At 39.9% G+C, this 13,887-nt stretch overlaps 1 protein-coding gene and 1 non-coding gene across 7 annotated transcripts in view; both read right to left on the reverse strand.

Moving 5' to 3' along the window:
- Positions 1-13,887, reverse strand: part of HECW2 (HECT, C2 and WW domain containing E3 ubiquitin protein ligase 2) — a 397,525-nt gene that overhangs the window by 6,486 nt on the left and 377,152 nt on the right. For all 6 annotated transcript variants that reach the window (XM_054478078.2, XM_063647767.1, XM_063647764.1 and 3 more), the window contains 2 exons: positions 12,329-12,414; positions 11,186-11,298 (listed from right to left, as the gene is read on the reverse strand). In XM_054478078.2, coding sequence (XP_054334053.1) covers positions 11,186-11,298; positions 12,329-12,414 — 199 coding nt within the window. The remainder of the gene's footprint in view (positions 1-11,185; positions 11,299-12,328; positions 12,415-13,887) is intronic.
- LOC129032286 (small nucleolar RNA U13) lies at positions 10,542-10,645 on the reverse strand. The gene has a single exon (XR_008501297.1). It is a non-coding gene; the product is annotated as a small nucleolar RNA U13 (small nucleolar RNA).

Consider the following 13,887-nt stretch of genomic DNA (forward strand, 5'->3'; position numbering starts at 1 on the left):
AATGTGTGTTGTTTTACACTGCTAAATTTGTGGTAATTTGTTTTGCATCAGTAGAACCAGTAACAGGTCTCAAGGTAGTGAAACTGTTCAAGAAAAGGTGGCAAATGTGATGTTAAGTATGATACAGTAGAATCATCTATCCAGGGCAGGTGGTGAAACAAAGCTAGGGGTTGGCAACAGTTCTTTCATTCTCCCAGGTTTCTGAGTAGAGAAACAGGAACTTTGAATGCCTCTTTGCCATTTCTGTAGTATCTTTGCAGGTACTCTAGAAGCTTATCCAGTAAATCCACAAGCCTAAATACTCTTTTCAGTTCTCAACACAAAGGGAAGGACTAGACAACCTTTTTTGTTCCTCTTCAGTCATAAGACATAATCAGCATTACCAATCCATAATCTAAGGCTATTGCTGCTTCATAAATTACATCTGGTTGCATAATATATGGTTACCATAACACAACTTTCCTTCTAATAAACTAAACACCTCCTCTGGAAAATATTTCGTGATGATGGAGAAAGCATATATTGTGGAGGGGGAAACTGTGTGGAAAGATTAAATAGTTTTCCCAAGGTCAAAGCTGAGTCAGTGGCCAAATCAAGAACAGGACCTCAGTTCTGGGTCTCCTAGGGAAAGTCCAACATTAAACTGAAAGCAGGGAGATTAATGCTTATGGCTTTATTCTTTTACTTTTGGAAGCCTGAGTATTAATTTTATCCTACCTCTAACTACGAACTATGATTCCTCAACATCCTACCAGATTATCTATATTTTGAGGACAAGGATTGGCAAAATAAAGCTTCAGATATTTTTTAAATGAATAATTCAATCACAATACACAGTGGCTCTGGGGAAAATGGCTGAGATTGAGTCAATCCAGAAAACGCTGAAAAATACCAGGGGATTTTTAGATGATCATACCATCTAGCTCAATCTCAGGCTTAACAGAAGAAGGCAAATACTCAAAAGGATACTTTAGAGTGTATCAAAATCACTCCAGGAGCTTGTTTTACAATGGAGATTTTTGGTTGCATCCCTTGTGATTTTAATTCAGAAGGTTTGGGGTGGGCCTGGGGGAATATGCAATTCAATAAATATGCCAAGTGAGTTTGATGCAGGTGGTCTCCACTATTGGAGAGACATCAAGTGGATTAGCAATATGATATCTACATTGGCTATTTGCACCAGTGTTTTGTGTGCTTGCAAAAATTTCAAAACTCCTTATAAACAAGACAGAATTGCTAATAAGGAAATTGAGGAATAGTGTGGTCAAATAAATTGCCCAATATTTAACATCAACTTGCTTTATGAGCCAAGACCAGGAAAAAAACAAAAAAAAGGCAAGCAACACATAATCCTCGGAGGCTTTTCACACCCCCACCCCCACCCCATTCCATGTCCTAAGAAAACTCTAGCAGAAAATAACAGGAGGGCCCTGGACTGTGTTGATGTTGGCAGCAAAAGTGCATCCAGCTATTCAGTCTCAATAAAAGAACATTTTTCAAATCTTTCAAAGCCAGCCACACTAAAGCTATAATGGGTTTACCTCATTTTAATCTATTTAGCCAGAACCACTCAAGGAGAGCAGGTCTGAACCCATCTTTGGGAAATCATGCTGGCATCAATATTAAGATTTAAAAATTCTCCAGACATCTGGTCTGACTTAATAGATCTCTTGGTGCTTTCTGGATTCTTCAAAAATGTTAACCAGGAGGTCACATGCTTACCCTCCCTTTTTCCCTACAGATAGACAAGTCAATTAGACAAATCCAGTGAGCCAAAAGTATCAGTTACATTTCCATTTCCATAGATTGGTTCGTTGATTAATGTATTTCCCTCTCTGTATGTGAATGTACTTAATTTTCCAATTTGCATTATATTTCATTTATTCCTTCACTTGCTGAATAAATACTTACTAAGCATATACTCCATGCCAGGCATTCAGCTGTCCCCTGAGAGATGAGGATGAAAAGTCTGGTTTCTGTCCTCAAGGAGTTTACACTGTGGCAGCAAAATATACAGGCAAATAGACCCTCTAAAGTTTGTGTATCCTGTGTTTTGGGGCAAGCAGGAACTGAAATCCAGCCTTCCTTTGGCTCTGCTTGCCAAATCGTGAGCCCTAGCTGCAAGCTGCATTTCTCCAGAAGGCTAGGAGACACCTTTGTTTCATTAGTCCCAAAGATGGGTTATTAGTGGCCCTGCATACAAACAGTTAATAATACAATGAGTTACAAGTTTGCTCAGCAGAGCCAAGGAAGGTTCATAGAGGACACTATTTGTGCCAAGGCTTGAAAGATTTGTAGGTGTGCAGGTTTTCTCTGAATCAATAACAAGGAGAAGGATGTTCCCAGCAGATGGCCTGGAAGCATGACATTGCATCATCAGGAAACCTGAGAGGGGCAAGTGCCTAAGGGACGGGAGCCAAGGCTGGACCTGAGGCCAGATGGGGAGGCAGGGTCACATCAGGAAGCCAGGTGTGTTCTTGCAAAGACGTTTTCCAGTTATTTCATGGATGAAAGAAAGAAAAGTGGGTTGGCAGAGGTATCTTTAAATAAGGCAAGGAATATAGGAAATGGGTAGAGGGACAGATGATGAATTCAAGGGCATGAAATCAGCATGAGAAATCCAAAGTTCCAATTAAATAGAGTGATAGAATTCCATTAAAGGAATCCAGTTATAGTTTTGTTAGCCTGGGTAGCTTTATTAACACAACTAATGGTATAACTTGTTAGAATTTTTAAAATATTCATAATGTATCTAATATCCTCATGAATACCTTCTTAGGCCATGAGGTTCAGAGCAGAAATTCCTGTTAAGAGTGGGGCACAAATATGTGTGTAACTTATGGCAGCAGAGCACAATGCCCTGACCTTCACCAGGTGTTTGGTAAAGGTGAATTCATGGAAAGAAATTCTATGGTGCTTGCTATTCCAACTACTCATTGGTCATATGCCATTTTGGGACCAATGATGTTGGTTATCTGTTCATGTAAATATCCAGTGCTTCTCTCTCTGTGTTTTAAGGTCAACGTATATCTCCCACAAGGTTCGGCACTTAGTAAAGCCATGATGAGTATCTATAGACGGGTGAGGGGAATTAATCTATTCACTAATTAATGTCTTATTCCAAAGTCTCATTAGGTCACTTTGGTTAAGGTGCACTTGGATCTGTAAATACAAAGTGGAATGTTCCTATAGGTGGGAATTCCTGTATCTGGGGTAACTAGCAGAAGAAACTCTTCAAACTATGCATTCTGAGCAGGTACCTTCTTCACTTGTGAATGCCTCTGGGGAAAGATAAAGAGGGTACATACTTTTCAAATGTAAGAATTTAAACCAAACAGAACAAAGTCCAGTAAGGATAGTTCCAGGAATGGAAACCCCTGTAAGTCCAAACAAAATATAAATACACTGGGTGAATATGGCGCATTTCTCACACACCTAAAGACTGTAAAGTATCCGGCCAGCCCTGAAGGCTAGATATTAGGAAGAATAGTAAGAATGGCTAAATATATTGAATGATGTTTTTAGGCCTTATTCTAAGCACTTTGCACGTTATCTAATTTAATCTTCAAAACAACTTTGTAATACAAATGCTAATTTCTATCCCAACTTTTCAGATATGGATACAGAGATATGAAAGTCTAGATTATGATTTTGGAATTTCTTGTCTGGAGTGGTCCAAAGTTATCCCTCAAGATTACAAATTCACTAAAAACAATATTTATGGAGTACATGTGCTAAGCACTGGGCTCATTGCTAGGAGCAAAGCCACGTTTAATTCAGATAAGGTACTTGTTCTCACAGGATTATATTCCAGAGGAGGAGACAGATAATCAACAAGTAAACCAATAACTGAACATGATGACTGAATTGGGTCAAGTCTAGTGAAGGAAGTAAGGGGTGAAAGAGTGACAGGTGCACTAAGGACAGAAGCCTGGTGGGCCTTTCTCAGGAGATCGCCTCTAACCCAAGTCTTGGGGACAAGAAAGAGCCAGGCATGAAGGATCAGCAGAAAAGTGTTATAGGCAGCAATTCCCTGAGCCTTGAAGCATAATTGAGTTTGGCATATTTGAGGAATACACAGAAGGAGGCTGGTAGGTGTTATGGGTTGGGGGAGAGGGTACATGTTGAGGTTGCAGGAGGAGGCAGACCAGGGCCCCACAGGAAGTCCTTGGGAAGGAGTCTGGATTTTATTCTAAGCCACCGGAGGGTGTAGGCAAGGGAGGGAGGTGACCTTGAGATGTTTGCAGATCCCAGTGGTTGTTGAGTGCAGAATGAATGAATGGCAGGATGCAGGAGAAGCAGGGCATTTAGCCAGCAGTCTACTGCAGTAGTCCAGGTGAGCGGGGATGGTGTCACGGACTTGGCTGGTGGAAAGAAATGAGCCCAAACTGGTTTTTGCTCTTGAGGCCAAGGAAAAGTGGGTAAGCATTCTTTAACTGTTGCAATGTCTGTCACTCACAAATAGACACTTTAAAATCTGACTTGTGAAATAGCTCTCAAGGACCTTTAATAGATTTGACTTGGACTATCCTGTCCTCTGTTGTCAGCAGCAACAACGCTGATGGAATGCAAGTGGAATGATTATCTCATTCCATTAAAGTCACAAATTCTTTCAATAGCTTGACTTTTTACATTAATTACAGAAGAGTCCCTTTTTTTAATACAATCTGTTTTCATGATAAATTTACCCACCTCCCAAAGTAAAGACCAATCCAAAAGGTATATGACATTTAAGAATCTTTAATATGGTGATGTGATGTGTTAACTCTGGCATGTTTTTGTTAGTACATGCAGATTCAATGGCAGAATAAAGTGAAAATTTAAAATACAGTTATATAGAACTGAGTGAGAAGGCAGAGGGGAAAGGAGTTGAAGAGAGTCTTGGACCTGAGGTTAAACTACAGAGCAGACCACTGTATGAGAATCTCCTGTCAATTCTCTCCCACACGAAAAGCCACCTCAGCTGATCAGCAGGCAGTAGGGAATTAGGAAGACCAAGGAGGGACACCTCAGGGCAAATATAAAAAGGAGATGGCCCCAAAGGGTCCTTCTAGTGCTCACCTCTTGTTCTGATGGTTTTTCTTTCTTTTTTTTTTTTTTTTTGAGACGGAGTCTCGCTCTGTCGCCCAGGCTGGAGCGCAGTGGTGCGATCTCGGCTCACTGCAAGCTCCGCCTCCTGGGTTCCCGCCATTCTCCTGCCTCAGCCTCCCGAGTAGATGGGACTACAGGCGCCCACCACCACTCCCAGCCAACTTATTGTATTTTTAGTAGAGACGGGGTTTCACCGTGTTAGCCAGGATGGTCTCGATCTCCTGACCTCGTGATCTGCCTGCCTCGGCCTCCCAAAGTGCTGGGATTACAGGCGTGAGCCACCATGCCCAGCCTGATTTTTCTTTTAATTGAGGAAAGTGACATTGTATTTCAGGACTTGGTTATTTTCCTGTATACTGGCTGATAATTCACTTTGACAGCAGACAATGCTCCCTATAATGGAGGAGGGAAAACTGAATTATTGATAACATTACAGAGCAATATTTAATGACATGGAAAGATGTTCTATGTGATAAACGGAATGTTGTTTTAAAACGTGTGTGTGTGTGTGTGTGTGTGTGTGTCTGTGTGTACCTGAAGAAATGAGTGAAATCACATACTCTAACATGTTAACAGAGCTTATCTTAGTAATTGATTTTTTTTTCCTTCAGAAATGGGATCTCTCTATGTTGCTCAGGTTCGACTCAAACTCGCATGCTCAAGTCTTAGCCTCCCAAGTACCTGGGACTCCAAGCATGCACCACCATGCCCAGCTAGTAGTGGACATTGGATTGATATATACATAGGTATTTTAATATATATTTAATATATACATATATTTCTTAGCAATTTTTTGTAAAATTTTCTTTTTATAAATTAGAATAAAAAGCAGATTTTTTTTTTTTTTTTTTGAGATAGAGTCTCACTCTGTCACCCAGGCTGGAGTACAGTGGCATGATCTTGGCTCACTGCAACCTCTGCCTCCTGGGTTCAAGTGATTCTTCTGCCTCAGCCTCCCGAGTAGCTGGGATTACAGGTGTACACCACCACGCCTAGCTAATTTTTGTATTTTTTTTTTTTAGTAGAGATGGGGGTTTCACCATGTTGGCCAGGGTGGTCTCAAACTCCTGACCTCAAGTGATCTGCCTGCCTTGGCCTCCCAAAGTGCTGGGATTTCAGGCGTGATCCACTGCACTCCGCCAAAAAACAGAATTTTGAAAACAAAAAGTTATGTTTTTTAAAAATAATTTTATCTTTTAAAGTTCAATTCCATTAGATTAACTGTCTCCATAAGACATCTATTTCATAATTAACTCTTACAATTTATTTCTTAATTTCAGTTAGCATTTCATTCATAATAATCCCAGACACATCCATTTTCAAAAATTAACACTTTTCCCTTTGGCAAAAACCAACACACCCCCATGACGACTGCAGCTCTGCAGGTCCTCCGTCCCATCACCCAACTTGGCAAGAACCTGGGGGATGAACACAGAAACTCATACCACGGTAGGAGAGAGGATTGCTCTGCAGTTTTCAGGCTGGCATCTTAGCAGCCCATTTTTGGGACTGTTTGAGAGCAATTGCCACAAAGTGAATGTACTCTCTTTTCATAAAGTCCATCAGAGCACCAGGGGTATGAAGTCTTCCACAGAAATGCAAAATACAGAGCTAACCACCGACCGTGAAGCAGAGGAAGTGCAGTCATGTGCTCAGGCTGTAGGTCTCCATGGAGACACCCTTCTGTCTACATCCTTATTTATCATCTGGGTCTCTAGTCACTTCATAACCACAAGAGGAAAAAAGAGCCATGGATTCAACTTGCACTGGCTGCAGAGACAACCATATATACTTTTATATACTCCTTGACTCATACTGTGAGCAGCGCTATCCACTGCTACCTCAAAGTGAGACTAGGAAATCTGAGAAAAGAATGAGACTCACATTTGCCTGCTTGAAAATTGAAAGGCCCTCCATCATCCTTGACTAGAAAGACTAAGATTCTCTCCCTCATTGCTCCGGTTGCCAGGACTGCCCTCATCCTTTACAGCCCCTCCAACCCTCCAGGGCAGAAACTCCCATGCCCGACACAAGACCATGCCAGACTTCTTAGAGGATTCTTTTTTTTTCCTTTTGAGACAGAGTCTTGCTCTGTCGCCCAGGCTGGAGTGCAGTGTCGCCATCTCGGCTCACTGCAACCTCTGCCTCCTGGGTTCAAGCGATTCTCCTGCCTCCCGAGTAGCTGGGACTATAGGCGTATGCCACCACGCCCGGGTAATTTTTGTATTTTTAGTAGAGACAGGGTTTCACCATGTTAGCCAGGCTGGTCTCAAACTCCTGACCTCAGGCAATCCGTCCGCCTTGGCCTCCCAAAGTGCTGGGATTACAGGTGTGAGCCACCAAGCCCAGCCAGGATTCATTTTTTAAGAAAGAAGGACATCTATCCATTTTTCTCCCATGTGTGTAATGTAAATTTTTTTTTAAATTTTAAGTTCAGGGGTACTTGTGCAAGTCTGTTATAGAGGTAAACCTGTGTCACTGGGGGTTTGTTGTATAGATTATTTTGTCACTCAGGTATTAAGCCTAGTACCCATTAGTTATTTTTCCTGATCCTCTCCCTCCTCTGACCCTCCACCCTCCATTAGGCCCCAGTGAGTGTTATTCCCCTCTATGTGTCCTTGTGTTCTCATCATTTAGCTCCCGCTTGTGAGAAGATGTAGTATTTGGTTTTCTGTTCCTGTGTTAGTTTGCTAAGGATAATGGCCTCCAGCTCCATCCATGTTCCTGCAAAGAACACGATCTCATTCTTTTTTATGGCTGCATAGTATTCCATGGTATATATGTACCATATTTTCTTTATCCAGTCTACCACTGATGGGCATTTAGGTTGATTCTGTGTCTTTGCTATTGTGAACACAGCTGCAATGAAGATACACGTGCATGTGTCTTATAATAGAATGATTTATATTCTCTTGGGTATATACCCTAGTGAGATTGCTAGGTTGAATGGTATTTCTGTTTTTAGATCTTTGAGGAATTGCCACACTGTCTTCCACAATGGTTGAACTAATTTATACTCCCACCAATAGTGTATAAGCATTCCCTTTTCTCTGCAACCTTACCAGCATCTGTTATTTTTTTGTACAATGTCACATTTTAAATGTTAAACATCATTTCACTCACAGGAAAAAGAAATACATTGGGGCCGACTAGCTTGAGACAGACCAGCTCTTCCATTGTGCAACTTACGCCTATCAAAAAATAGCAGAAAAATGGCTTCAGTGTATCTGTTCTGATGGTAGGAGAAATGGACTTGATAATATAAAAGAATCTCTTTAGGCCAGAACCAATTTTACAGATTTTTTTTACACCTAAGTAATGCTCCACATTTCATTAAGGGTGATGACAATGTTGTCAATGAAGAAGTTGCTTTTCATATAACTATAATGTCATGCAATTAAGTTCTTTTAATTTTTTCCCCCCAAATGTACTTTTTTTCTTTGTGGAGCCAATGTTAATAGTTAAAGTAGTACAGTGGCTTACAAAAGTCAGGATAAAAAGTTAAAACAGAACAAAGTAAACACAGTGTTCCTAAGACTTTCATATACATTATCTTAACAATTGTCAAAAATACTCTGAACATTGTTACTCCTACCTTAGAGGGATGGATCTAGGGTCTTGCTTAGGATGATGTAACTAGTGTGTCATAGGGCTTAGATCTGTGCTCATGCATGTTACCTGGGTTACATAAGGTGACTGCAACTCTGAAGCAGAAAAGCCAAGTAACTCTTTCTTCTCATCAGACCCCAAAAGATGGGGCTTGTTACGGAGAGGGTATGAAAAGAGGCTGCTTGCTCAATGTGCCTAAGACCATCTTTATTTGTGCTGTTTTCTAATCTGGGTAAAACTAAGAATGTAGAAGCAAACTTAGGTCATAGTGAAGACAGGGAGAAAGGACAGTGCCGGTTACCCAACTGTGTGTATGCAACAATAATGAAGAACACCACCATTTACAATGAGTTAGCACATGAACTTCCTGGAGCTCCAGGGGGAAGTAGAAATGCAAATCCAGCCTGACCCTCAAGATTCTTCAGCAAACCTTCGGTGTTACTTCTTGCTCTACCCAACCTAATATACCACCTCCTCCCGGCCTGTTACAGATGAGAAAATCAAGGCTCAAAGATGAACTGTTCTCTAAGGTCCCAGAGTTAGCTGGTGGCAGAGGTGGGACTAGAACCTAGGTCTTCTAACTCCTACCCCTGCCCTCTTTCCAATATGCAAATATCCTGCCTGATATGTATTACAGATGATGGTGACAGGAATCACAATGGCAGCGATCACTGACTGGGTGCTTACTCATGGCCAGAGACAGTATTAAGTATTTTTCATGAATGATTTCAGATAATCCTCAGAATTTCAAATCCACCAGGTAGATGAGGAAACAGAGGCTCAGAAAGATCATGCAACTTCACCAAGACCCTGCTGCAGGTAAGTAACAGAGGTGGGACTCAGCCTAGGTCTCTCTGAAGCTAAAACTCCAGGTCTATATCAAATTACTTGTCTCTACCCATCAGGTTTGGTGAAAATTACAGTGATTAAATATGAACAGTGGATATATCTGCTCACTGTTACACTTTATTCCATATACTTTAGTGGCTTTACAGAAATAGATTTCAACAAAAAGGTGACCATTAATCTGCCCTTTCCTTCTTCAATGAAAATTCTTAAAGAGTTTCTCAGAAGAGTAAAAAGCCTTATTCAGATAGTCTAAATCTGTTGATTTATGTGTTGAAGGGGAGAAAACTCCTTATCCAAGCATAAATAAAATGAGCTAGTTCTTTAAATAATGAAATCAAATAATGAATTCCCAGATTTGGAAGTCAAATATGCCAGGTAATACTTAGGTGTCTGGATGCAGAGCCTGTTCAGACTGTGATGCATATGGGGTGGCCGAGGAGGCTCAGGCAAACCCTTGAGCAGTCATTCTTTATCACTCTCTCCATTTGTATTTTCAGCACCCCTTTTCTCATCTGTTGATGCTGACAATACAGTTCTTAAGAACTGGCATCTTTCAATTGCTAAGAAGAAAGCTTTGATAACAGATTGCTCAGTTGCTTGTACTTAAAGAAACAGATGACATCTTGGGGTACCTAATATCACCTTATATAATATCAATAATATCACCTAATATCACTAATAAAACAGGTTTCTCAAAGTCATCTATACTTAAACTTAGGATAACATCTTGGGGTACCTAATATCATTTAATCTCTCTAGAGTATAGTTGTATTATTAGTAAAGTTAGAGGCAATTTCAGCTCCTTTTTACCTCAAAAAATGCTACAGTATTACTACTAATTGGATAAAGGAATTCTAAAACAAATTTTCTTCCATTCCTCTTTTGTTCATATGCTCCTTTTCTGTTGCTCCAGCTCCAGTTATCTCCACTCAATCTCAAACACTTTTTGTCTTCACAAATACTACCTTACTAATCCTTGCTTTTATTTTCCATATCAGATGGGTAATATGTGGACGTTGTAATAAGGCTTGAGGGTGGCACATCTCACATATGTGCATGAACACCCAATTATCACACTCACAAACTGCAAAAGGATCAGTCTTTTGCTTTTATTAGCAGCAACAGCAAAACATTTTTTTCTATTCTAAGGAAATATGTAATCTTACATGAATGAGAATACAATGCAGAGAGCATGAAATTAAGACATGTATGAGACAAGCTAAAGAGATCTAGAGCACATCCACATTACCTAATATTCTTTAGAAACTACAATGGTAATTTTTACTGAAGGGATTCTAAATAGTTATAAAGTTAAAACTCAAGCTTCTGGAAACACCTAGATTAGAGCCACAATCATAAGTCATAAGCATGATAACAATGTCGCTTTACTGATGCTAACAAATACTTTGCTTTTGTTGTGTTTTGTATTTTAAGTTATGGATGTATGTATTTTAAGTGTGACCAGAGAGATCTTTTTTCCTCTTCGTTTAGAAAGGTTATCAGGGAGAAATTCATTCTAAGAGCTTTTCCACTCTCCCAAACTTTCAATATAAAAGCAGTAATTAATCAATATATACATAAATGAATGTCTCCACCAAATGTTGTGACAGCAAAGAGATGTTATTTTATATTTTACCTGGGAAGAGCAGTGATTTTCCCCCATTTCTCCACACAGAATCTTCTTGGGCCGTTACTCCCTCGGAGAGAAGCAAATCCTTCATAGGGAATGCTGGATGTGCCTGTAACAAACTGTCAACCCAAGAAAACAGAAGCAGAAGGTGAAGCCAGAGACCAATAGCCAGGAAAGGTATCACGTCATTCACGGGCAGAGCTCCTGAGGAAGAGCAGGCAGGAAAGTTCTGAAGACAAAACTTCACAGGTGTGGAATAATCACAACACAATTCTGACACAGAGCCAGAAGATAATACTAAGAAAGAGAATACTGTACATGATAAAGGGAAAAGGGATGTGGAGGGTTTGTAGAAAACAAAGCACCTGATGCAGCTGACCAGCTCAGAAGCTTAAACCAGGCACATTTCCCACTATAGATGAATAAAGTGGGTATATCAATTAACCTGAGTCAACTTAGCATCAGTCCCTGATCAATGTCGGGTGAATTTAAAAAAGAGAATGTCTGGGCCTGCAATTTTGAGGCCCAGACCCTTAATCCAAAGGAGCTAAGATCCAAAGGAGCTAAGAGTACTTGTAAGGCTCTGCCTGAGCATCCAGAGGCTTCCTTGCGTCTGGTATTTCTATAGCTGCGACCAATCAGTAATTGTCCTGGATGACCATAAACACCACACGCAAAAAAAAACCCACAAGTTAGTTTTCCCACTGTTCTTGAATGGCACTGTTTTCTCAAATCTGTGGAAAGTTAGATGAAAGAGAAGAAAGGACTGTCAACTAACTGCATCCCTTTTTAAAGAACTGAAAATCATTTCTTTCTGCTGCTAGGGATGCCGGCCTGCACTTTGGGTACCCTGGGTGCTTCTTGCTGAAGGGTCCAAACTGTCCTGAAGGCAGATGTTGTTACTGGGATTCTTGGACTGGACTTGACACTTCCCCAAACTCTCACGAAATGCTTTAACTTGGCTTAGGGATGTTCTGAATAGCCATAGAGTCACATAACCATGCAATCAGGAGTCTGGAAATGGTGTATCCCATATTTCCAGATACATATGGTATGTGTTTATGGAGAATAGTTAGCAGTTATTAAAAACATACACTTCCAACAATAATCATATTGATATATTTAAAAGGTTAAATAATGGCATCTCACCTGTAACAACCTTAGTCGTTGTTCATTGTTGAATCTTTCCACTGCAGCCCAGAACCACCGAATTACAATATGATTGTCATGGTATCCTATCAAACCAATCATAAAAGCCCATGTTACTTTGACTCTTCTATATTAAGCCACCAAGATACGTGACATGAAGAGTCCCCAGACATAAATCATCCTCTTGAATTCTTTAAAAGTTGTCTATAATTTTAAGACTAAGGAATAACACTGTATATATGATCACATGAGTGTCAAAAGTTAAACAAAAACAACATTAAGTGAAACCAAGAGGTCTCTATTTTCATTTAGCAGTCACTAAGTGAAACTAGTAAAGAGAAGAACAACAAATGAGTTATTTTAACCATATCATTTCTGTAAAATACAACAGTTGTTACTGGAAATATTTAACTCTTTTGGTCATTCACATAAGAAGTAATTTTCAAATACCTCTATGCCAAGCACTGTACCAAGGTTGGGGGCATAATGGCAAAGAAAACAGACCCTCCCAGGGCTTCTGGCAGAGGGGAGACACATTAATCAAATAATTTATACAAACAAATACATAATTGCAAGCTCTCTTAAAAGCTATATATAATATTCATACTTTAAAATCAACTTAGTTTCACATTGACTTACTAATAAAAAGGGAAAAGTGACCTTTAGTTCCTTAAATAAATCCTAAATAATCACCAACTTAATTTTACTCTTATTCCATACTTTAGTAGAATTTAAGAAAATGTCAAAGGAATCACCTCATGGGCAGTGATGATGGATTCCAAAAACCTTTCAGTGAAAACAAAAATTAAATTCAGAGAAAAGGCTAACAAAGATTTAGTGATTCAAACCAATGAATAGACATAGTTAATGGGCACTGAGTTAGTAGTCCAGAATAGAAGGCAGGTAGAAATTATTTTAATCTAAATTTTTCCTCACATTTCAGTAGTTGTAGGATTTGGGAGGAATCTCACCTTACTGTTTACCATTTCAGTGATGTTTAGTCCCCTTTGGAGGAAAAAAGGATCAAAGAGAAGGCTGATCAAAACTGAATTGGACATGAGGACACATGGGCCATGCCCGGAGTTTGGTGAAGACTAGCAATTTGGTACTGAGCAAAGTTTCTCATCTACAAAAGAAGTGCACTGGCTCTTTGTAGCTTTAAAGTTTTTTGACCTTATGAATTAGCCCTTTTCTGCTTCCCTTTTGCTATTTGTGCCAAACCTTTTGGAGGAGGAAGAGTGAATGTGTCTCATCATATTCTCCCCTAGCAGCTGGTGTGTGAACATATGGCAGGTGGCAGCCACACAGCCGCTTCTTTACACAGTGCCAAGTAGCTGGGTGAGCAAACATGGCAGCTGAGGTTCTCAGCATTTTCCTGCCCCCTCCCAAAGATTTCATTTGATAAGATTTACAATAACCATATAAATAGGTCCTTGATTATTCAGATTGAGGGAATAAAATTTTATGCCATGGAAATACAAAAATGGCTGATTCTATTAATGCATTGCTGTTAGAATCTCCTGGGTCCAGGTGCGGTGGCTTACACGTGTAATCCCAGC

This window comes from Pongo pygmaeus, chromosome 11 (assembly GCF_028885625.2).
Source record: "Pongo pygmaeus isolate AG05252 chromosome 11, NHGRI_mPonPyg2-v2.0_pri, whole genome shotgun sequence".
Lineage (NCBI taxonomy): Eukaryota > Metazoa > Chordata > Mammalia > Primates > Hominidae > Pongo > Pongo pygmaeus.